Source organism: Hyalella azteca, unplaced genomic scaffold (genome assembly GCF_000764305.2).
Source record: "Hyalella azteca isolate HAZT.00-mixed unplaced genomic scaffold, Hazt_2.0.2 contig14219, whole genome shotgun sequence".
NCBI classification, from domain to species: domain Eukaryota; kingdom Metazoa; phylum Arthropoda; class Malacostraca; order Amphipoda; family Hyalellidae; genus Hyalella; species Hyalella azteca.
This window is the reverse complement of record NW_025944111.1, coordinates 401-24349: the sequence shown is the minus strand read 5'-3', so window position 1 is coordinate 24349 and position 23949 is coordinate 401. Positions and strand designations below refer to the sequence as shown.

The 23949-nt window shown below is 37.8% G+C and overlaps 3 protein-coding genes across 3 annotated transcripts; all 3 read right to left on the bottom strand.

Moving 5' to 3' along the window:
* Positions 1-4094: 4094 nt before the first annotated feature.
* On the bottom strand, positions 4095-10295 carry LOC108667512 (NAD-dependent protein deacetylase sirtuin-3). Its single transcript, XM_018154545.2, has 6 exons — positions 9532-10295; positions 9236-9348; positions 8662-8784; positions 8050-8204; positions 6443-6559; positions 4095-5853 (listed from the first exon to the last, which is right to left on the bottom strand). The coding sequence occupies exons 1-6, from the start codon at positions 10086-10088 to the stop codon at positions 5656-5658; spliced, it is 1263 nt and encodes a 420-aa protein (XP_018010034.1). The 5' UTR covers positions 10089-10295; the 3' UTR covers positions 4095-5655.
* Positions 10296-12910: 2615 nt separating this feature from the next.
* On the bottom strand, positions 12911-17695 carry LOC108667513 (rhomboid-related protein 4). Its single transcript, XM_018154546.2, has 5 exons — positions 17286-17695; positions 16550-16737; positions 14842-14978; positions 13917-14395; positions 12911-13678 (listed from the first exon to the last, which is right to left on the bottom strand). The coding sequence occupies exons 1-5, from the start codon at positions 17403-17405 to the stop codon at positions 13598-13600; spliced, it is 1005 nt and encodes a 334-aa protein (XP_018010035.1). The 5' UTR covers positions 17406-17695; the 3' UTR covers positions 12911-13597.
* Positions 17696-18433: 738 nt separating this feature from the next.
* LOC108667511 (JNK1/MAPK8-associated membrane protein-like) lies at positions 18434-22540 on the bottom strand. Its single transcript, XM_018154544.2, has 6 exons — positions 22297-22540; positions 21779-22016; positions 21347-21559; positions 20983-21161; positions 20494-20570; positions 18434-19351 (listed from the first exon to the last, which is right to left on the bottom strand). Exons 1-6 carry the CDS (start codon positions 22388-22390, stop codon positions 19103-19105), a joined length of 1050 nt encoding a protein of 349 aa, XP_018010033.1. The 5' UTR covers positions 22391-22540; the 3' UTR covers positions 18434-19102.
* Positions 22541-23949: the final 1409 nt, after the last annotated feature.

Below are 23949 nucleotides of genomic sequence, written 5' to 3'. Positions count from 1 at the left end.
ACTCGGCTATTCCTTCCATGTATTTTAAGACGTAAATAAATGACATTTACAGAGTGGGGGAATCTAAGCTTTGTTAAACAAGCAAAGTTTGCCAGTTTTACTAATAATATTGTTGGCAAGCACCAAAATTCAGTAGACTTCATAAGTTCATATTCATATATACCTATAGTGCCCCTCCAGTGGGGCGCTACAGGATGTGGGAAGGGACTGGAAGTGAATTTTGCAGCACTTTCAATAGTAGAACAGTAGGAAAATAGTCATAAGAGGGATTTGCAGCCGGTCCCTAAGAAACCTTGAAAAAGTGGCCAATAGATGCGGATGTATAATATATATTTTGATAGGCAGACGATGCTGAATTAAATTAGATGAAACCATATTGAACCTGTGCCCTGGTAAATTATATTTCAGTTTGGTTACTGTAGTCAAACCAAAACTTGGAGCCCCACACTAGGGACCATATTCCGTCGTCAAATTCTGGCAATTCCCACAGACGGAATATGCTCCACTGGAATTAGCCATGTGGAGCATATTCTGGCAATCCCCACATATTCCGTCTGCGCTATTTCCATGAATTAGCTCCAACTATGAGCAAATTCATGGAAATAGCGCCGGCGGAATACGTGGGGATTGCCAGTAGCACTTTCAAAAAAAGTTAAGAGATCGTAAGTTCATCAGCCAATCATTGACGGCCTTCCAAGCAAAATCCACCAATCATATACAAGAAAATAGAGCGTAAGTACTTACGTTTACTTAGCGACTTTTGAAAGTATGGCCCCTGGGGCCAGACTTTCAAAACTCGCTAAGTAAACGTAAGTACTTACGCTCTATTTTCTTGTCTATGATTGGTGGATTTTGCTTGAAAGGCCGTCAATGATAGGCTGATGAACTTACGATCAGAAGACGTGCGGAGAGCAGCGACTGCGGTGCGTCACACCCCGCGTGGAGCGATGAGGTCATCGTTGAGGCGCCGCCTTACCCGCTGCCGCCGACTTATTTTTCTTGGCAGAGTCGACAGGGGTGGAGATCTCAGAAGATAATTAATTAATTATGTTACAGCTAATAGGAGAATTATGGCTGAGTTTAGGATGGTCTTCACCGAAAACACGAAAAGCAAATTTAGGAAGAATTAATAAATTAATGGCATGGTGGCATCTTAAGGGCATTCAGCCCAAAGAGCAGAAAGCCTGACTCACAGAGAGCAAAGAAATAATAAATGAAGCCAGAAGAGTTCTACATGAATTCTTCATTGTAAGAAAGAACAACTGAATGGTACAGAAAAAAATTACAATCAACGACGCAAGTCTTATGACCTGATGGATTGCATTCAAAATGCAAATACTGAAACCATTTCAAGAAAGCGGACATCACGCGCATTTTTTCGCTTTACAAATTAAGTAATACATGAGCATTCAATTATAAAATTTATTGGTATTGAATTATATTAAACCTCATAGAAGATACGTGAAATTTTTCAGAAATATTCACTTAAAATCCCCTTCAAATGATTTGAACCTCAATGAATATCTACATTTTCTGACTTGAAGTATATACATAAAACGCATTGGCTAAATTCTTAACTTCGCAATAAAGACGGAATTATAAAAGAAAGCGAATGGCTAGAAAATTTCGTTGAATCTAAATTTCACTTTTGTGAGCAAAAGTTATTCCAGAAAATTGTTTTAACAATTTTCTTTCAAAATTTAATGCAACTCAAAACTTTTGTGTAAAAACTCGACGAACAATAATTTTTTTCTGTTCAATAAATAGACGACGTAAGAAAATTACGACTGAAATATCTGGTTGAATTGACTCGGATTAAATAATACGTGAATGGAATTGGCTGAAATAATAGATTCCATGAATGATTTTATCGATGACTGTACGCGGTACTTCACTTTCTCCACAGCATCCCACGCAAAAAGATAATTTCTATCGAGAGTCGTTGCCGTAACAAAGCTATTGCTTCAATAAATAGAAAGCCTATCGTTCGGGAGCAGCCGGCGCCAGCAGATCACGACAGTATCGACCTCCTTCACTTGAGAACAGCAGTTGCAGGCCGAGGCGCCACTCTCCATCTCATAGATTGTCAATAAGCCAAACCGCTAACCAATTGATGCCCCGCCATGGAGTCTAATCGACCAATTTATGGGACGCGTCACAGGCGATTTTCCAAAGAGTTATCAAGAGCCGTCGACTGTGGAAACAGTATATAGGAGCGATGCAAAAGTGTCCAGTTTAGACGCGTAAAATGACAGTAAAAAGTGTGATCACTGAAAAAATGAGCGTTTAACTTGACCTTTCATACAGTAAATAATGGATAAAAACGAAACGATTTGCAAAATGCAAGGTATGAAAAAAATGGCGTTAAAAAATGTACTATTTGGAAAAGTACATACAAAAGTGCAAAAATTCTGCAGTCTGTGTTATTTAAATTCGCGCGCATGAATTTAAGAATTTTACTAAGATAAACGCAGTTGAAGTTTATTTAAATAGTCAGAATATAACGAAATATAAATTAAGCAGGCGAGAATCGTTAATTGGCGAGCTAAAATGATGTGACGGCTACTAGGCCCACGACTTCCATTTTATGAGTGCAGATTACGACCAAAATTGATTAAGTTTACGTAGTCAAACACTACATAAAATTTGAACATCAGGTAAATATACTTGTTCAGATCGAATTTTGAAGCCAATGAGAAAAATATGAAATTGAAGATTATTTTGCTGTGTTTTACACAGGGTATTACGAGGTAACATGAGCTAGGTGTGATAAAAGAGACTTGACTACACCACAACACTGCAAAAATTTCCATGTAAGTTTGTAGGACAGGGAAGAAAGATAGATTAATGGAGAACTAAATGAAGTAATTCTTTCTTTTTCACGCGAACGTAAGCTCAAAATTAAAAGTTATTTTAATGAAAATATTTGTAAATTTCCTAATTCTTGTTATTTTGAAAAATTTTTGAGGGTTGAGAGTTTCAGTGCCCCCGGGACGGTCCACGGCTCGGCGCCAGAATTTCTTGGCGATTTTTCAACGAAATAGGAATTTAATAATAGCCAGCCTCACGTGCAGAGAGTTGGTCGTCTTCAAAAAGGCGGGGTGACGATGAGTTTTGCTGCTGGAGATCTGACACTAAATTATGAATGTTTCCGAGGGGAAATTTTAGAGTAGGACATGAGTGATAGCAGAGCTGGAAAAATGGAGGCGGTCGTGGCAAGCGACGTAATGCAGGACAGAATCTCTATCCACTGCCGTGCATGGAGCGAGCTCAGCATCCGCATTATGGAGATATGCATCTTCTTCCAAGCTGCACTAAATTCTTCGACGTGAGTAATGAAGTTTGCCGCTAAAGCGACAGTACTAACGTATGCTCAAGGCCTGAGAAACGTCACACCTTACGAGTGTGAGATTGAGGAGCATGGAATTTCATTAAAATTGATATCATAGGTTGGTAAGAAGTAAAAAAAATAGCACGATGTGTTTGGTATCAGGACAAATATGTGGGCTGGAACAACGAAATTCACGGTTGGCAACTTCAATAATTTGTCGGTTTACAAAGTTCAATGCATAATAATCGTAAATGGCAGTTAAAAAGAATTTAAATAATAGCGCAGAGCAGTGATAATGATCCGAAGTCTTCGTCACGCAAAGTTCAGAGACGTTTACTTGAAAAATTGCAGTCGGTAGAGTAAGAACATGGATGCGAGAGAACTAACTGCTTGCCATGACATTATAATTGTTGTTATCATTTTGTATACAGATCGTAATGTAACAATATTCATGTGTTTAATGAAATGAAATTAGTAAAATACAACCGGTTCAAGGTCTATTTTTTATTTGAAACTGTAGGTTTTGCAATGAATTTCATATGAACTTTTGAATGAACCAACCACATCGCAATTGTGTTAATGATAGTAACTAAAGAAAACAGTCAATACAGAATCGAGAATGCTCTGAGGCGAAAGTTATTTATAACCGCCAGTGCAACATAAACATTCTAAGAGGCCAGCACCAAGTATAACTCCTAAAATATCTTTTAAAATTGCAGCGTACTAATTTTCAAGAAAGAGGCGTATGTCTGTGGGGGGCGCTAGAAATACACTAGGGAGCCAAAGGGGGCGCCAGCCTGAAAAAGTTCGGGAACCACTGACCTAAACACTGCGGTCTTCCCAGGAGCGGACTGGTAACGATCGTTGAGTGGGCAGCTTGGAAAGCAGCCAGCGAGGAGGAAAAATCAAGAATTAACCAAAAAAAACGAGACAACGACCAACCTGACCGAACTCTTTGCCATTATTATTAATAATATTGCAAATACGGCATTTCAGAGGGAGTTAAATTTGATGCCATGAATTCCGACTCTGTAATAATTTATTCTAGTAAGTGCCAGGGTTTACTATCCTATACCTAAATGCTTGTCGAGACTTCGGAGAACTAAATGTAATCGTTTACTGAGTCACAGGGCAACAAAAGGCAACGAGACGCTCTGACTTTACATTTCTTAGAATCTGGTAACAGAGAATGAACTTGCAATACAGAAAATACTTTTTGAAGGGGAGGCTACAAACAGTTTATAGCTGACTGAATGATGACAGTATAGCGGAATGCGTGCCGCCGTGCCCACCTTTCGTGGGCAAGCATAGAAATAGGCTGAAATTTGAATTATCAGCCTATTGCGAGAAAGTATGGTGAATTATAAGATAAATTTACTCGTAAGGATATTTTAAAATTTGGCATGATATTGGAGGAAATCGCAGATGAAAGTTCTGTAAAAATCGGTCACTCTACTAAAAAAATAGATTTTTTTTTAAATTTATGAAATCAAATGCAAAGGAATACTATCAAGCTTCGATTTCATTTAATTTTCTCAAGCTTCTTTAAAATAAAAATAAATTGATATTACTTCTGTTGAGTTTCTAAAAAATGCGGAAAAGCGTCAATTTCATTGTCCGAGTCAAAGTTTCCATTTAAATGCTCATATTTCAATTCCTGGGTATGATAGGAGGCGAAGCTATGTATGAGTGGATAGGCTGAATTAGCAGAGGCGTGATAACGTAGCTTTAAACACAAACCGGAGGACGAGCTGGGTTTGTTTGGAAGAAGATTTCAAGTGACCATATATGGTAACACGCCCGCGAAAGGGTAAAAATTCGTGCGCGCATGACGGTTGAATATGAGACGTGTTTGACAAAAATAAATAGTTTCGCTTTATAAAACATTTCTCAAAATAGATAATATTCAAACTTTTCGTTAACATATACTATATTGCACATTATACAAGGCCGGCAATACTTGAAAAAGGACAATACCTGCTATATTTAGCTGAATGTGTACGATGAACTTTCAATACGGCAAGATATTAATATAAGCTAACCATCTCAAAGGCTGACGCTTAAATTATTTCCTTGTTATCAAGAGCAGGGTGGCCCAGTGGTTATAATTCAGAGTGCCAGGACATGAACTGTTAGTTGGCAGTTAAATTTCAACTTCCTGTGACAGTTCTGGTCAAAAGCGGGGCGGTTGAGAACAGCAAGTTTTTAGCAATGAATTGCGGGTTCAAAACCTTAGCAAGCTGTGAGAACTCGGCAATGTCTAGAATCTGCGGCAGGTCAGAATAGGCCAAATCAACGCTGACCTCTGCATCACTATCAGCATTTCACGAAGAAGAAATAAGCTCGTGCAGTTCCCGTTGCCAGCCGCAGAGGTGCGCGAGCCTCGTGGTGGTGTCGACGATGTCGCCCATCAGGACGCAGTCCCGGACACGCGACCCGATCTGCCCCGCCCCCGTCCTGTTGACCAGCACCCGCGGGGTGACGCGACGCGCTGACTCCGCGATACTTGCGAACGGGTAGACCTGACGGGGGAATGGGGGAGGGTGGTGGGGATGAGAGATAATAGGGTAAAGCCATGATGACGTAGTGAGAATAGTGGTGAAAACAAAGGGCGGGGGAACAAATGACGAGGGGAGGGCGGAAGACGTGGCGATGAGATGAGAGAGAGTAGGATGACGTGGTATGAAAGTTAATGAATAGGGGAGTGTGGGGGAGGTGGTGGCGGGTGACTTGGTGAATAAGCGATAGTAGTGAATGGGTCGATCTACTGATCGTACGGCGTTGATGGTAACGTGTGAATGCAATATGGCGGTAATATTAACGTGTGGAGACGCTGCTGTGGTGATGGTAGCGAATGAGCACATTGTGTGAGTTGATATTGATAAAACTAAAAAGACATTTGAGTTCGCTTGGAATATAAGAAATTTATAATAAGAAATCACGAAGAACATTGCATTAGTTTATTCTATAACAGATTTACGCTTGAGAAATTGCGCGACTTTAATAAATATATGACAAAACGACTCAATGGGAAATTGTGCGATTTCAATAAATATATGACCAAACGACTCACAAAGCTGTGACTTAAGAGCACATCACCGCCAGACTCACCTCCAGAGACGTGCCCATGATCAGCAGCAAGTCGATGGCGTGAAGGTCCTCTTCGAAACGCCAGAAAGCTTCGGGGAGATTTTCGCCAAAAAATACGATATCTGGTTTCACTTTTCCCTGGGAAACAAATGTGAGAATAATTTAGTTCAAAAGCACATCGATGTGGTCTACAGTAAGTCTACTTCTTATGATCTTATCTGGATCTTCCGCATCATATTCGACATCTCTCGATAATCCGAAAGTTTATAAGTGAAAATTTTGATCACGAACTAATTCAGTTGTTCTCACAAGCAGCAATTTATAATAATCCGGCTAGCATAAGAGTTCAATATTAACCTATTTCTCAACTGCCAATAGTGAGACTTGTGAAGCCCTAAGATAAGTCGTCGCATAAAGAAATAAAAATTAAGAATTTTTGAGAACGACGAGTGCTGATCAAGAGGACGCGTTTTTAGAAAAATTTAGAAATTTAGAATAAAAAGTTTCTTCAACACTAGTGTTTCGATAATCACACAATATTATACATACATGTTTCAAGGCCAGCATTACTGTGTCGGGTTCTTAAGCAAATTCAGTTGGATCTGTCGAATATTGGTGATAAGAATTTTTTATTGCTATCTTGATCTCGAATCTACTATCTTCCTGGAAGCCTAATGAACAATTGATTCTAATATAAAAAACTAGAAATATTTATTAAATGTAATATACTTTAAATCATTTTATTATATTTATTTTATATAAAACATTTAATTCACTCTTTCAGCAAGGAAAGAAAGCCAAGGGGGAATATATGAACGTATCAATCAAATAAGGATATAAAAGCAAAACCATATATTTGATGAATGAGGAAAATAAAAAGAATGAAATGAAACGAAAAAAATCGATAATGGCAGTACTGCTCGTTATATAATTAGTTGGATTGTTTTCTTATGAGAAGGCAGTCGAAAAAATTAGTATCATGCATAACTACGATATTAGGTTTAAAACGATACGATACTCAGACAACCGTAAAATGACAAATAAAAAACTGCGCGACATCCCGCCACTAAAAGATTGCTTCACGCCCCTACAAAATTATTCAATAGCGACGACTGAAAACATCACGTTAACTCGTCTGAAAGCTCCACGTTATTACGTCTAAAAAAGACCCAAGCAGGTACCCGTAAAACCACACCATATTACATCAGAAAATTTGGATAAGAATAAGACGAACGTCAAATCACTACACGTTTTTACGTCTGAAAACGGCCCAATAACGCATTTTCCAGTCTCAAAACTAATCGCTATGTCGTAAAAAACTTGGATAAAGCGTTCAGGAGCTATGTACGAATATCAATTTAAGGGGAGCGTCTGGCCTTCATTTTTTCGAAAAATTGTCATGAATAAAAGCTGTCTATTTTTCGGTTTTACTCATGTGTACCAAGTTTCAAAGTGATCCGTCAGTAAATAGCCGAGATAAAATGTTAGCCAGACGCTCCCCTTAAAAAAGGCGTTATAAAAACACGTCGGAAAACTGCACGCTGAAACGATCCCATACCACAGCTAATGACCATGCAAAGACATAAATTAAATTAAGGTGTAGTAATATTTCTACAGAGCTAACCCACCTTGCAGCCACGGACGCCACAGACCGGCACGCCCGGTCCACTCAAGATGCTGCGTTTGACGGCCTCGCTGTCGTGAGAGACGCGACATAAGGTGCATGAAGCGCTCGAGAAACTCCCATGCGCCTCCATGAGCTTGTCGTCTTGTATGCCGCTTACTGCAAGGAATTGAGTCGCAACTTTGATATTCGAACAAGTAATCTTCACCAGATACTAAAGCACATCTTATTGCGATGACTGCAATTTTCAATCGTAATATAGAGACACGAGTACTCGGGTAAAATTAAATTCCTAATGTATACTTCACTGCCAATATTAAAAGAAGTCAAGACGAGCTTCATTTGATAATGTGTCACGTCTTCAGCCATTCGTTGGTAAAAATTTCATCATTTGTGAATTTCATGAAGGTGACGATTACACCACTCAATCGAATGGCTGAGAAAACACTTGTTCATGAAGATATTTTGGTTTATGATGGAACAATTTTAGAGAAAAAGCGCTTTCAAACTTTTCATAGTAGATATAAAAATTTTTAACAGATAAAATTATGGTCAGTAAGAGTAAATCATTAAAAAATGCTTTGATAAATTTTCACAGAAATTAAAAGTGAATGACATCGTTCAAGTCCGTCGATGTTTTGTGTGTAGACGCGGTGGAGTTTGCCGTGATCCTGCAGCAGTCTGATGAAATAATGGCCAGCGTTGGGCTTGAACTTCAGTCCTGGGTACAACTCTTGAGCTGCCAGACAAAGTTTAGAAATTAATTCTTAAGTTAAAAACATAAAAATGTTCAGTAGAAATTGGTATATAATTTTTCAACAGCAGACTGGGTTTAATAATTTATACACAAGAGCGCTAAATAATTAGCGTCAGATGAGAATTTATATCAAGCATTTCCTTTGAATCAATTGATGAATAATTTCAGGCTCAGCAAAGGTTTACTCTTTACGAGGCATTTTAGCTCAATAATTTAAATGTAATAAATAGTTGCTGGGTGACAAAATATTTTCATGCTTTTCAACGTCATCCGAGGAAAGGTTACAAATATTACAAATTGTGGTGTAGGTAAAGTTAAAATGCATATAAAACCAGCGAAATAAATTGACGATTTTGATTCAATAAATTAATTTTAAAAGTTGAAAAAAGTACACAATTGAATCAAAGTATATTTTGATCTTATTTACACTCACCCAAAGATACAAAAGGACGCGGGTCCATCATAAAAAATTGAATGTCGAAAATAGCTTCCGGGTACGGCAGGTTGTACTTCTGGAGGTTGTCATAGATTCCTGTGCCTGGTGATCTGCAGAAAATAATGTTGCAACAAAATAGATCCTTTCCGTGATTTATAATAACTTATTGGTAGTCCCGGTAGCAATGAGTTTATAGCAAAATAATGATTCAGACTTTAGGTAATATTTTAAACATTACCTAACTTATTAATCTGCGACGCCGGAAGAAATTTGATCGTTATCTGGAGGTTCACCTAAAGTCCGGAATGCCGGAAGCAGTGCTCAGGCCGGCGCCGGTCATGACGAGAACGCTGGACGCTTCGTCTTGGATGTACGCGGCCACGTCATCCACAGTCACAAGCGTCTGTTGTCCACGAGTCGACAACAGCCGCCGGTCGCAAATATTTGTTATCCACAGGCTCGTGTTGACATAGCTGAGATCATTCATAATTGATGAATGTTTATTTCCCATGATTTTGGAGCCAAGGAAGCCTGTGTTTTGTGAGTTATTAATACTCAATTTAGATGAAGAATTTGTAACTCGAGACAGCGTGCTCGAAAGTCGATCCGAAACCGACGAAAATTGATGTCCTAAGTATGAAAAGTTCCGAGCTACATATTCACTACCTCGCGTATTATTGGAAGATTGAAAGTTATATTGTCGTCCGATTTCATGCGGTAGCAGAAGCGTTGGTGGCAACATAACAGCGTGACTACTAAAATAATTATGGTTGGAGCTCAAGAGTGAATTTCGCTGAAGATAAGACAGCTGGCGCACTCCACATAGCCATCGAAGCATCAATGGATCCATCGCGATTATTATGAAACGTTAAAATTTTCTTAATTTCCTATGCCAAAATGAAATAAGACAAAATCATGGTACCCGATTTTCAATGAAAATAATCGCAAAACAATTTCTTAGCATCAGGTGAAGTAGAGTTTGTTTGACTCATCGGAAGGGAATTGTTTGTTTGGGAACTATGGACATAGCTCCCAAACCCGGTAGATTTATCAGATATCTGTAGGTAAAAAAATAAGGTAAGATATCTGTAGGTAAAAAATAATAAAAATATCCTCTTGCATGACGATATCTGTAGGTAATTCGTTATTCAAGAGCTGCATCTATCCATCTATTAATATCAGTTGGAAGCTTAAAGTCGTTGCTTGGGACAGATGATCTCTGATATTTGAGAATCCCGTTTTCAAAATTCACGCAGTCAATTAGAAGGATCATTCAAACTAACATTTCACCTAGAACTCCAGCTAAGGAGTTTCGGATACAATTAAAAAAAATTAAATATTAATTTACCGTATTGAATATGAAATGATAATTTTCAATCGTATCATGACACTTTATCATAAATACGGAACTACAAAAACATTTCAAATCTAGGTAATACGCGCTCGATTAGCCATTATATATTTCCATTGAAAAGCTTCATGCGCACAAACTATCAAAACTTTATAATGGATGAATTTTACAGCGTTTGTACGTGTTTGATGTAAGGTACTGTCAAGATATAGCGGCAACTAGCAGAGCGCTTATCGAAATACCTGTCGTGTCGCGATCTTACCATGTTGAGAAATTTTATTTCAATAGCAGTGAAATTGGAAAACGGGGTTGGATTAAAAACTTCTGCTTAGTAAATTTTTTATTCGGAAAATGAAATTTATTCCAAGATAAAATTTATAATCTCTCTAAGTTTCAAAATTGTAATTATATGGGACTTTTTCGTCATTTGAGGAAAAATGTATACAGGGTTCTACCGCTAGAAATATTTACCCCGAATAACGCCGGGTTGGCTAGTAGTTTTATAATCAAGTGGACCTGAATGCTGGGGCCCAGGGAAAGCAATATAATTCCCTTAGACAAGGGCAAGTTACCCTCAGTCTCCCTTGAGGCAAATAAACATCATCGAGTTGTAGAGCGGTGATACAATTACTGGGTCAAGAGAGTGCACTCTTCTTATTGGGGTGGAAATCAAAACGTCTACGAATGTTCATGTGATTGCTCAGCTGTTGATAACAAATTTAATAGCAGTTCCATGGTTCCCGGCCTAAAACCGTTCAGAAAGTGTGGTTGAGAAGCAATGCAGGTTGAGAATCGCCTGAATTTATCTTATATGAAATAAATTGTACTATAATGATTGATTCAAGTGCTTCAGAAAAGCATATTATTCGCTTCATAAATTACGTCGCCAGCTGTATTTCGTCAATGTATGTAAATATCAACTTCTCCATAACATGATTATCCCAGGATTTCGCTCACTGATCGATATTATTTCTCTAGCAGCACTGGTAGCCTTTATAAAAGCTAAGATCTAAAGGAAAATCGAGATCACTCACAAGGGCTTGCCATACTGGACAACGAGATTGGAGACACGTGCACCCTTCAAATATTCTATGAATAAGTTTAATTGGCATTCTCACACTTCTTTCATATAATTGTGCACACTTTCAGTGCAGGTATAAGCTGGACCAATTCATTTGGGTGGAAATAAGTGAAATATCCTACACAAAGGGGAGGACGAGCAAGACAGAATGAGTAAATCTTTCCCTCATGACAGATCGATCGACAATCAAGGAATCAAATTTAAATTTTATAGTTTCAAAAACACTGATTTTGGACAACATCTGAAGAGTTTCAGACTAACGCACAGCTTTATCGGAGTTGCGCGTGAAAAAAAAAAGTTTTCAGTGTTTAAAACGCCGTACGGCGTACAATGATAAAATGAACGGTATCCAAACTATTATACGTTATATACACAATGAATGACACGGATTTCAGTAATGAGATAAAATTTTTATAATGCAGCTTAAGCAGCTCAATGAGACCAGCAGGCGTTACGGAAATTGAATCAAAGTATATACATAAATCGTATAAAGTGACGCTAACCTAAGCTACGGTAAAATATGGACAATGAAAGACGTTTGAAAACACTCTGTGTAATTAACGGAAGTTAGAAAGATCTATATAAAAAAACGCTGGGAATGAAATAGTATTATAGTACGGAATGATACAGCAAAAGTTTGAAGCAAAATGAGTTTAGCCAGTCAGTTGTTAAGCATTGCTTATAGCAAAGGAATGGAAAGTAATTCTTGAAAATGTAATATGGTAACCAGCTTTGAAGATGAAGAACAATTGAATCTTTAAATATGTTATTTTTTCTCAGTCATAAGTTGAGGAAATCAATTAATTGTCGAGGTACACAATGAGGTCAAATGGAGATGGTTTTTATCTATATTTTTGTCAACTTCACCGAAATCGGAATAATTTCGAAAATTGTTGATAAACTTCCGAGTTACTAAAGCATCACGAATCAAGAACAAAGCATTGGTAAAAAAACACAAGGGTATACAGTAATTACACTTTACAAACTACCGAACGATTTCGCTATATTTATTTATTTAAATATTGCGAAATAATGCAGATTTATTTTTATCGCTATATTTATTTATTTAAATATTTTTAACTCAAAAGCGCGTGCAAATAAAAATTATCATCGTGTGCCAAATAAAATATAGGTATCACTGTGGCGGATATACGTACTTTTTTCTACAAATTAATTTAAAGCCAAGTATCACAGACATATTCAGGCTAGCTGCTATACCCTCAAATTTCACACAAAAAGATTCACCAAAGTCCACACGATTGCTGCTCAGAAATAGCCAATGGTGAGAATGGTCATTTTTCACTTGGTAATAATATTTTACCATTCATTTACGATTTTTAGATTTTTGTCTGAAAATCCAAAAGGTCGAAAATTATTTCTTGACTAGCAAATAAGGTTGGGGATGAATCAAGTGTTCCAACGCAATGGAGAATCCTGTACGGGGTTTATTAGATAACTTTGATTATAACGCATTAATATGCTAAATTAGAATATACATGAAATCGTAAAGTTCAATTTTTCTCGAATCCAAATTGATATCGAATTTGTGATTAATCTGTCACCTCCTGTCTGAAAGAACCAGAAACGTAAAGAAATAACACGTCCATTGACTTTAGTATTTGATGTCATCACGATTCTATATAAAATACGATCACAGAAAATTAGAAGTTTTGTAGTACTGAGCATAAAAACCTTACAATTTATAAGGGAGCATGAAATGCTGATTTTATACAAGAATAATGCCATTGTTAACTCATTAGATAACGCGTGTTATAGTTCATTTTGCAAGACGTATTGATACTTGTAACCGATTAACAATCTAATTGAAAGAAAGCCTCATTGATACAATGGCACGCTTTAACTTGCAGCTGCACAACACGTAGGCTTCACACGCGTCTTATTGATTTCACGAGCAAAGAGAAATGCCTCACTGGAAACGTTGGAGTCGCAGCCTGCGCAGCTCTTCGGGGTCCGCGGGCAGCGCGGGTTCATGAACGTCTTCCGCCGACTGTACGCAACGAATAAAACATTATAATAAACCAGAATAGCTCTATTTTTCTTCCTAAACATTTAGTGACAGTGAGACTGTTTATAAATAAACTTCGAGTCATAGCATTATCGACGATAGCAGTACATTAATATAGCATAAAATAATTGAAAAGTAGCATATGGATTCATCAGCGCAAGGCTTTCCATCAGAAAATAAATTCTATTTCAATTACTTGCAAACAATACGGCCGACTCACGGGGGCAGAGGGACTGGGAGCTGCCTGGTGTCTCCTACGCCTGGAAGTTTCAGCGAACATGGGCTCGAAGTTCCTGGTTGGGTTGAAATCTTCCCTTGAATACGCCCGGTACTCTTCCGGCCTCCCGTAGTAGCGCATTCTAGGGCCAGGTTCATCCTCAAAATTATCGCGGGTTCTTCTTGCTCTACCCCGTGCGTAAGTGTAAGATTCACCCAAGAAAATGGACCTGAACATGTAGTCAATGTCGTAGAGAGTTTTTTCAAAACCTGTAGTGACATAAGCGAGACCGACTAGGATGCCGGCAAGATGCCCAGCAAAAGACGACCGCGGGACGAGAATATGAATGACGAGCAGCTCTACCCACACGGCGTAGCGCGTGGGCACCGTGATGTGCAGGTGCCACAGCAGGGATGTGGACGCCGTCTCGTAACCGCGGGACTCGTGGTAGGTGCTCACCACCTTCAGCGCGAACAACACGCCTGGCATGACAACCATTTAACATTATATCAGTGGGGTGATTCAAAAAACGTATGACATGACAACGATTCAACATTTCATCATTAGATTTGTGGGATGATTTAGAGCACGCCCAGCATGTTAACGATTTAACATTTCTTCATTATTTCTGTGGGATGATTTAGAGCAAACCTACCGTGTGAACTTTGGTAAATGAACATATTAATGAATTGGAGAAATATAAGATTATCTTCTCTAATTAAAGGGCTCAATATTTTGAACTAAAAAAGTAATTGAAGTAAAATTTTTATGAAAATAACTAGGAAATCAATGTCACATAGCAAATGGATACTACCTACATTTATTGCGAGTGTGATGATTGAAGATACTACGAAACACGATTGTAAAGATTACAGTAGCGATAAACCTGCAATGATCACCTACGTCATCAAGAGGCAAGCAGTCGCACCTGAGAATCCTATGGCACACTGAGTCCTGTACGAAGGATGCAGGTATCGTGCTGCTGCCTCCATCAGCCCTACGTAGGACATGCTCGTCGCTGCAGTCAACAGCAATATCAGCATGAAGAACACGCGCGACCCAAGTCTAACCAACACGAGAATTGATAAAAAAATTGAACGTTACAAGAGAATGGTTAAGAGTCTTAATTTATACGTAATATAGTGAGAGAAGCGCACGTGGTATGACGAACAGACATGACAGGAGGCAGTGCAAATTTTGTCGTGACATTTCATGTATTCGTAATAATCTTCCCAGTGACCAATAAACGAGTTGTCGAGAATGTTTTTAAAGATAGTGAAACCTTTCCATATTGAGACAATTGTGCCAAGTTTATGACCAGTTGGCCTCTATATCCAAAAAGAACATAATTGAACGTTTATTATTAGATAAGCAAAGCGCGACAAACTAAAAAAATGTTTGTACAAGGGCAGCAAAAAATCAGTCAAAGTCATGAAAATTAAATACGTCTAACGCACGAGAGCTACAATACAGGATTTAATTTGAAGAGAAATGGCATCTATAAATCACCGAAATACACGTAAATGATTCTAACAGAGCGGAAGAACGAAAAACTTCAGCTAGCTCTTATTTTCAGACAACCTATATAGTTTGCTTCTAAATAACAATATTATTTTCATATAACATCGAAATCTCGACTTGTGATGTACTGGTGATTTTGGGAGCCTTGCAACAGATAATTTCTACGAAATTATTTCAAACGACCTATGAAATAATTACGAAAAAAAAATGACGCCAATACTAGTAATTATTAGAAAATGGCCATCTTTTCTCTAGATAAACCTGTAGTGACTCAAATTCATACTATCATTATTATTTCCTGGGAACGTCATAATAATTTTTATTAAATCCTCATGCTCGGTGAACATAGTTTTTGTAGGTTCATGTAACCTTTTTAGCTAAAAAACAAGTATCTACTTAATTGTCCACTATTATGCAATTGTAAAATATTAAATTAAAAATATTATAAATTTTCAAGCATGAACAATATTAGTCTGATTTCTGAGCAATAAAAATTCATTAAACGACAAAAATACTTTTAGATTCTAATAAGGTCATTCAAAAATTGAGAATTCTGTTCAGGGTGCGCCAGCGGGCAACATTAGCCAGTCAAGCCTTAGCCGAATTTTTTAGTCAGCGTTCTTGTGAACTGCTAGGGGTAAGCTGCCAAGTTCTCTAGAATTCAATTCTTATAATGATAATGTAACTAAATATTTCAAAGCGTAACTGTCAAAACTGAATTACCGCTTGCTATCAATATTGCTTCGATGTTGTTTTATGCTATTTTGTCATGTCATATTGCTATGCTATGTCATGTCTTTATTCTAACGACCATTACGCACGCAGGTGTTGGTTGGCGCCATCATTTTTCAATCCATCAAATAAACATACTGTACCCTCATAGTATTCTTTACCTCAACGTAAATAATACATACGGTACTTACACTAATTAATTAGGAGAGGGATGGCCGTTTGAAACTTCTAAATCCAATCTCTTTCCTCAAACCTTCATCAGCATATTGATGAACTCTAATCGTAAGAAGCATCAGATGGCTCGCGGTTTAATAATTGCGAATAAACCTCGACTCGCACAATAGATTGACACAAAATAGATAAATAGGCATGCAGCAAGCAACCTTTTTTCCTGCGATACGCCCTTGATGAGCAGCGAGCTCATGTTGTAGTAGAGGTGCATGTCGCTGGTGTGTTCCAGCGCCGCCAGCAGCAGACGCCTGTAGTCGCCCCACACCAGCACGCTCTGCGCGCTCAGGCACACCGTGTCACTCGTCCACGGCGGGTTCAAGACGCCCGTGAACAGTGCAGCCTGTGTAAAAAAAGCGGCAAAATTAAAATAGAAATAAACGAGCTCTGGAGACATACCATCGACAAAATAGAAGATCCTGCGTCGTCTTCTTTACGTACGTCAGATGAAAGCTGTTATCTATAGGCGTCTACGTCTATCTACGTACGTCTAGAAGCTGTTATCTATAGGCTGAGTAAGTCTATTAAGCATATCGGAATTGAATAAAAATGAAGTAAACAGTGACAGGAACGACGGTACAATTAAGAGATCGCCTTCGCAAAAGAGGCGAAAGTGGGGTTCAAAGACTCTTACCAAAAGAATAACTTACCAACAGAGCTAAGACGGCAGCTCAAACAATGCCTCTGGTGAATGCAACATCCTTGAAAATTTAAAGCCCACGAGTCTACGTTGAACTTTTTTTACTAACAATAAGCAGGAAGTGCGAAAATACATTAGCGTACACCAGACCTCACCATAATTAAAAAAAACATTTCTCACCTACCTGACATCAGCAACATTAAATATTCCCGTAAAATACGAGATCCAGCACTTGCTACATCACAAGGCACCTGCAGCAATATGAGGGCGAGCGTGACAGGAGGGATGTACTGCAGGCCGGCGCTCATGATGCGATAAGCCAGCAACAAGATGCCCACACCCAACGCTCTGACGCCTCCACGTGGTCGCATCCCAAATATTGCATGTGCTCAAACCACGAAATTGAAGCTTGTAGATCGGTGATTGCTTTCTTCAGCGTGACTTAAAATCTTTATGATTCCTCAAATGTACGCAACTTTTTTATTATTTGAAACTGAAATATCATCTAGTGATAGGTATAAATTTTTGACAGTAGTCAATGTAGGTACGGTTCTGTTGAAAGTATTAAGCGAGTTAGCGACGGAATATGGAGGTTTTTATAGTTTAAATGGTCTACTCAGGGTCGGTTTGTGAATTTTACTTAATTTTTCGAGAACGGATACCTTTCATTCATTCTCCGCCATAATCTGATTTGAAAGGGATATGGCATCACGAGTGAAGGATAAGAGGCAAGCAATGCCAAAAATTTTAATTGAGCGAAAATAAAAATACATGCTATTGACCTATGAGTTCTTGCTGCTTTTCTTTCAGTGAGAAAAATTGCAAAATTTCGAGCAGTTTCACCAGCAACAAAGTTGAAGCTGGAAAGGACATTTATGCTATTTATAATGTCAATGGAACATCCAATTTTAGAGAAAAAACGAATTTACAATGCAGACCAAAATTTATGGTTGGAAATGTTAGTCATCCTAAAAAAATTGGCTTCTTGCAAAGGTCTGAGCTTAGATGTGCTATATTATTCAACTTTCGATTATTGCCTCCTGCTGATCTAACACGGCCATCAGGATACCCCGGGGGAGCGGCATTCCCCAAGTAGGATGTTTATCCTACCACGTGCGGGACTGGAATTTAGCAATAACTCTTTAATAAATCAACTTTGATGTGTAATATGCAGGAACAAGACATAAATTAAACCGATGCGCAAATTTTAACATCTTATGCAAGTCTTAATCACACAATGAACATGACAGAATCACATTCTCATGCATGCTTAGGTTTTCTACCTAAGCATGCAGCTCAAATTACTGTAAACTTTTGAATCTGGAGCAACAAAAAGTCAGTTAGAGTCACAGGTCAAACAAGTGGACATGAGGAGCATCGGCGAGTAAAAGTTGCATTACAAAAATAGAGTTTTATTAGAATATTCAACACCGAAATTTATTTAGTGTAATTATAAATTGTACAAAAGATAACTATTGACATTTTTGTTCAAAAGAAAAAAAAGAGTAAATGAGAAGAGCTTCACTTTCTAAACATGACTCATTTTACGTTGAGCTTGTGGCTGAAAGAAATAAACATTTTACAATAAAATGAACGAGACAACTGGAGGATTTCTCTTTGAAAATTTTTTTTATTCTTCCACTTTAGTAATTTACTATTTTCGTTGTTCAATTTCGTATCAAAATCTCGGGAATTTCACAATGCTGATAATAGGAAAAAATTATTCAGATCAGTTGAAAAAATAGATCAGCACGAGCTTATATACAAATTCAAGGCCAATTTAAAAGCGGCGAACTATACTAACAAAGTAATAAACATTTATTTTCGACGAAACAAATACTGATGTATAAACAACCGTCAACTATCTAGAAATTCAGATAGAAAATTCAACGAATATGGCTATGAAAATAAAAAAATGTTGCGAAAAAGGCGTAAATTTAAAGATATCAGAGATTTTGAATGATCAGGACTTTGAGCAAACAAAACTCGGCAAAGTCAATACAGCCGTAAAAAAAGTATACGGAGACACCAGGTACTAAGGCAAAGGATAACATTAGCATAAACGTGTTCAACATGGGCGAGTGGACGCCGGCGGCGGTATGGCACAGCCCTGCACTCTGGTGGGGTCTGAGAAGCGAGCGGTGAGCACGTAGAAGAGAGCAGGTACGGGCACGAGGGCACAGAGAGATGCGTGCACCACGGGGTACGTGAGCTGCGTGAGCGCGATGATGCCGTACGCGTGCAGACACCAGTGACCCAACAGTATCAGCACTGAGCGCTTGTCGCGGAAGAATACGCGTATCAGCACGCGCACTCTCTGTAATATACAATGGAATAAGTAAGATGAACACCACGCGCACTCGCTGTTATATACAATGGAATAAGTAAGATGAACACCACGCGCACTCGCTGTTATANAGATGAACAGGCGCACTCGCTATAACATACAATAGAATAAATAAGATGAACACCACGCGCACTCGCTGTTATATATAATGGAATAAGTAAGATGAACAGGCGCACTCTCTATAACATACAATAGAATAAGTAAGATGAACACCACGCGCACTCGCTGTTATATACCATGGAATAAGTAAGATGCATTAAAAGTTTAAGTTATAATTGACGTTCATAGACGTCACAAGACATACCTATATTAGGAAGGATATTGAATGAAACCTAGCTTGAAATAAACGGTAATATTAGAAAAGTGGAGCATATAAAGTTCTTGCAGAAAAGAAAGTAAATAAACATAAAGGAGAATAGTATAGTTATTCATGAAGTGAAACCAATATTCAACTTAGTAATGATGATGATAAGCAAGACGTTACAAGTGACGAGTGGAAGGAAACCTGCACAAACGAATTAAGATCTCGCATTGATGCAGATCATTATTCAGAAGTCGCATAACAGCTATCGATAAACCATATCAGCGAATCAAGAGTTGCGATGACTCTTCATTGGCAAGTTTGAACGTTGCGGCCGTAATCACGAACTAACACAGAATTTTTATTCGTGATAGCATTGAGAATTTCAGTACAGTTCCTCCAGTCTAATCTATTAATTTTATTCAACGCCAAATCACTATTGCTCAAGTACGAGAGCAAAGATGTTACAGTAGCATTTTATTTCAACTTGTCCATTGTACATCAATTGACTGATTATAAGTATGAATATTATTGCGGGAAATTCATCTCCTAGGATGTAGCTTATTCATGTGATAAACACTAATACCTTAATAACTCAAGATGAATTTATGGGAAAGATCTTAGCTGGCCGAATTTTCGAAGGGATAAATGTAAGAGAAGAAGTACGAGTAAGCAATTTACCACGCACAAATCTTTCTATCAGAACATAAGAAATAAGTTATTATAGTTTATTTATTATTATAAAACTAATCTTTTTTCAACAAGATGGTCTAATAACCGCAAGCCACCTACAAGGACGATAACTTCTCACCTGGTCTCCTTGATAAGCCAAGTAAGTTGCGATGGAGATGATGGAGCCAACGATCACCAGGTAAGGGAACACAGTGTCTGTCAACGCAATTAATCTTTTAATTGAGCCTTTCGTGGTGGATTGCTTGAAGCCACTGCAGCTTCACAGGAAAGCCGTAGGCGTTTTATGACACTTCAACAATGAATGAAGATGTTATCAATGAACGTCACTCTTGACACATGCGAAACATTATGTACACAATTCTGCTCGTAAATTATTTTAATTTACAATATTATTTTAATTTACATTGTTACAACACACAGATTCAAGCCCACGAATTGGAATGATTGCTAAAGAAAAAAACTTTGAACAACCAACTAATAGTTCTCTTGTAACAATTAAGGAATTCTTTATAGGACCAAAGAGACCTGCAAAATATTATATCTAACACAAATACAGGTTGAGTATTTAAAAAAGAAAGGACACGAAGTTTGGTACTGAGATGCTCACAAATGGCTCCGGCAAAGAGAGCATGTATAACTGTAAGAGATGGTAGCAGGTAGAGCGCCGAGTAGATGGCGCCTGCATCTTCCACCTTAGCTTTCTTTGACACAACTTCAGCGATGGCAGGACGCAAGGCCAACATCAGGACCAGGAAAACCGAGTAGCCCACCAGCACCATTGTGTACCTGAATAACCATCATCCTTAGTCTCGCTGCGATAAGATTATGGTTACCGAGGTAAAACTGATTTGGATACTGATACTGATTTTGAGAATTCAAGGATACTGATTTTGAGTATTCACAATGGGGAGGAAACAATATGTTGAAAGTTTCGCATCATGTAATTAGATTAATTACGCATTAGCACATACATGGGATAAACTGCTTCCTGGGTGCAGTGAAGTACTCCTTCATAGTTTGGGTTAGGATTGTACATGATGGGGTACCAGTCCCTGAGATCCCTGGGACGGCAGGAAGACAGCGTCAGTGACCCCAGTGGAGGAGTCACGAGCAGTGTGATGACAGAAGCCAGTACGGCTTCCACCACCACACACACATACAGAAGCCAGGTGCGCTCCTCTAATCTGCCCACACAATATTCTCCTTAGGAAAACAAAACAAAAACAGACAATCAATATTCACCTAACCACCAAGTGAAATCAAAACACTAAGGATTTCAGTAACAATGATCCTGAACCTGTCAAATAGCTTGTTGAGTGCTGGTCGCAGGAAAAGCAGGTGAATAATAATATAGAAAATGCAAGTGCTCTACAATAGCCTTATCAGTTCTATGGCACACAAACTTGTTTTTCTTAAGAGAAATGTCGACACAAAGTAGGTTGAGCAGCAAGGGAGTTAGCATCATGAATCCAAGGTATAGCCAATCATAGAAGCTGGGTTCATCAGAGCAGGGCATGCAGGCGCTGGAGGCATTACGTCTCGTGCCACGGTCACACTGTCCACATGACGACCAAGATCCATTGGAGAGCAGCGTGCGTCCACAATAGTAGCCTGGGCAGTGCTTCAGTGTTGACACCACGCCTGCTTATGTCAAATTAATGAGAACTGTACCACACTAATTCTTCACATCAGCACCTAATTCACTTAATGAACTGCACAATACTTTGGGAATGTGACAAAAATTACTAAGTTGAGATTACATTTCAACATGAGCAAAGAAAGAATTATTTAATGTTAAATTAAAAGTATTCTCAAAATATGACTACCCAGGTATGCATTAGTTATTATACCACCTAAACATGTAAAAACTAACTAAAAAATTATGAAAGGATTCACAAATCACACAAGAAGCAACTATTACCTTTCTCATATTCATAGTTGATGGTGGCCGCAGAAATTAAACCAAACCAAATGCACAATATTAGGCATTGTAAAATATTTCCAGAAGAAATCATGGTGAATACCACTAGATTTCTAATAGGGTTAGCGCACAATGCGCATAATCATCAGCATCATTGCCCAAACCTGCAAGTCTGGGGGAAGAATTAGTTTTGATTTCACAATCAAAACTTGACTTTGATTGCATCACTATGCAAATGATTGTGTTACAATGCAAGAGCATGCAAATTACAAAGTACTAACTATGAAGCACAATGTACCTCCAACAACATTATTAACTAGTGAGGCTTGCAACAAACTGTACTACAATAGATTGGCAGTAATATAGATTGTTCAGATACACATGGTGAGCTCAACACAAACCAACAGATAAATAAATTATTTATTAAAATATATTATCTCTATCCAGTCTCAGATTTTATTTTCAAACAATTCCCTATCATTGATGCTCCATCTACAGAGCTTGCATAATTTGTTGTAGAATGACAACTGTATTAAATGTATTTTTTTTTTCAAAATCACCTAAAAATGATTATGTTATAACCGACTGCAGAAAAACAATATAAGTAAAATTTATAAGTAATAAACTTTTAGTGGATACTGTAGCATATGTGGAGATAACAGGGAAATAAATCTTAATTTTAAACTTTTCAGTAGTACAGCCCACATATAATCAGTGCACCAGGTACAGGAAGTTGTCACTGCCATGGATGGACCCTGCAACAGGTTAGTCAATTCTCTGAATTATAAATAACAGTATGCAACCCATACCCTTGAATAGGCACTGCCCAAAGCTCAGTTGTGCTTATTCCAAATTGAGAAGCTTTGCTAGAATAAATCAATATAAAAAATAATATTAACTTGATAACAAAAATGCTGAGGTTGTTATATAAGGAGAATCCATTTGGCTCTTCAAGCTCAAGCATCATTAGATGTCATAATAAATGCCACTGGTAACTCAATAATGCAATAAATAAATACATGAAATTTTATGAGATGCACAAAGACAATGTATCATGCATAGGCTCAAAAACACAAAACACTTAAGATGTATGAATGTTGACACTAACCATGTTGGGGGAATGTTTGGAAAAAATCAATTCATTCAAAATGAATAAAGCAAATTACTTGGAATAAAACTTCATTTTAAAACATTTGAAGCATGCAGAGTGTACTCATCCATTAATAACAGTACACTCTGAAGTCCTCCTCTTTCATTGTAGATGATGTAGAGGTAGAATAAATGACATTTTCTGAGATTTTTACTCGTTTTTCCTTTATTGATATGATATTACCATATACATTGATTACCGTATTATTGATGCAATATTACCATATTATTGATGCGATATTACCATATCCATGAACATGCCATTGAGCATTTACAACAACCTTGTCCACTGCAAGCTTCATATCAGCAGCCCTATAGCATTTTTTCTGTATCTGTAAGCTTACAGGACGGCTTGTAATTTCACACAATTTTAATTGGGTTAAGTGAATTTACTATAAAAAAAGATCATGGAAAACATACCTGAAACAGAAAGGAATATTTTAGAGACAACCATCATATGTTCTGGAGAAATAAATCATAGTTTAGGTCAATTACTTTTCATTC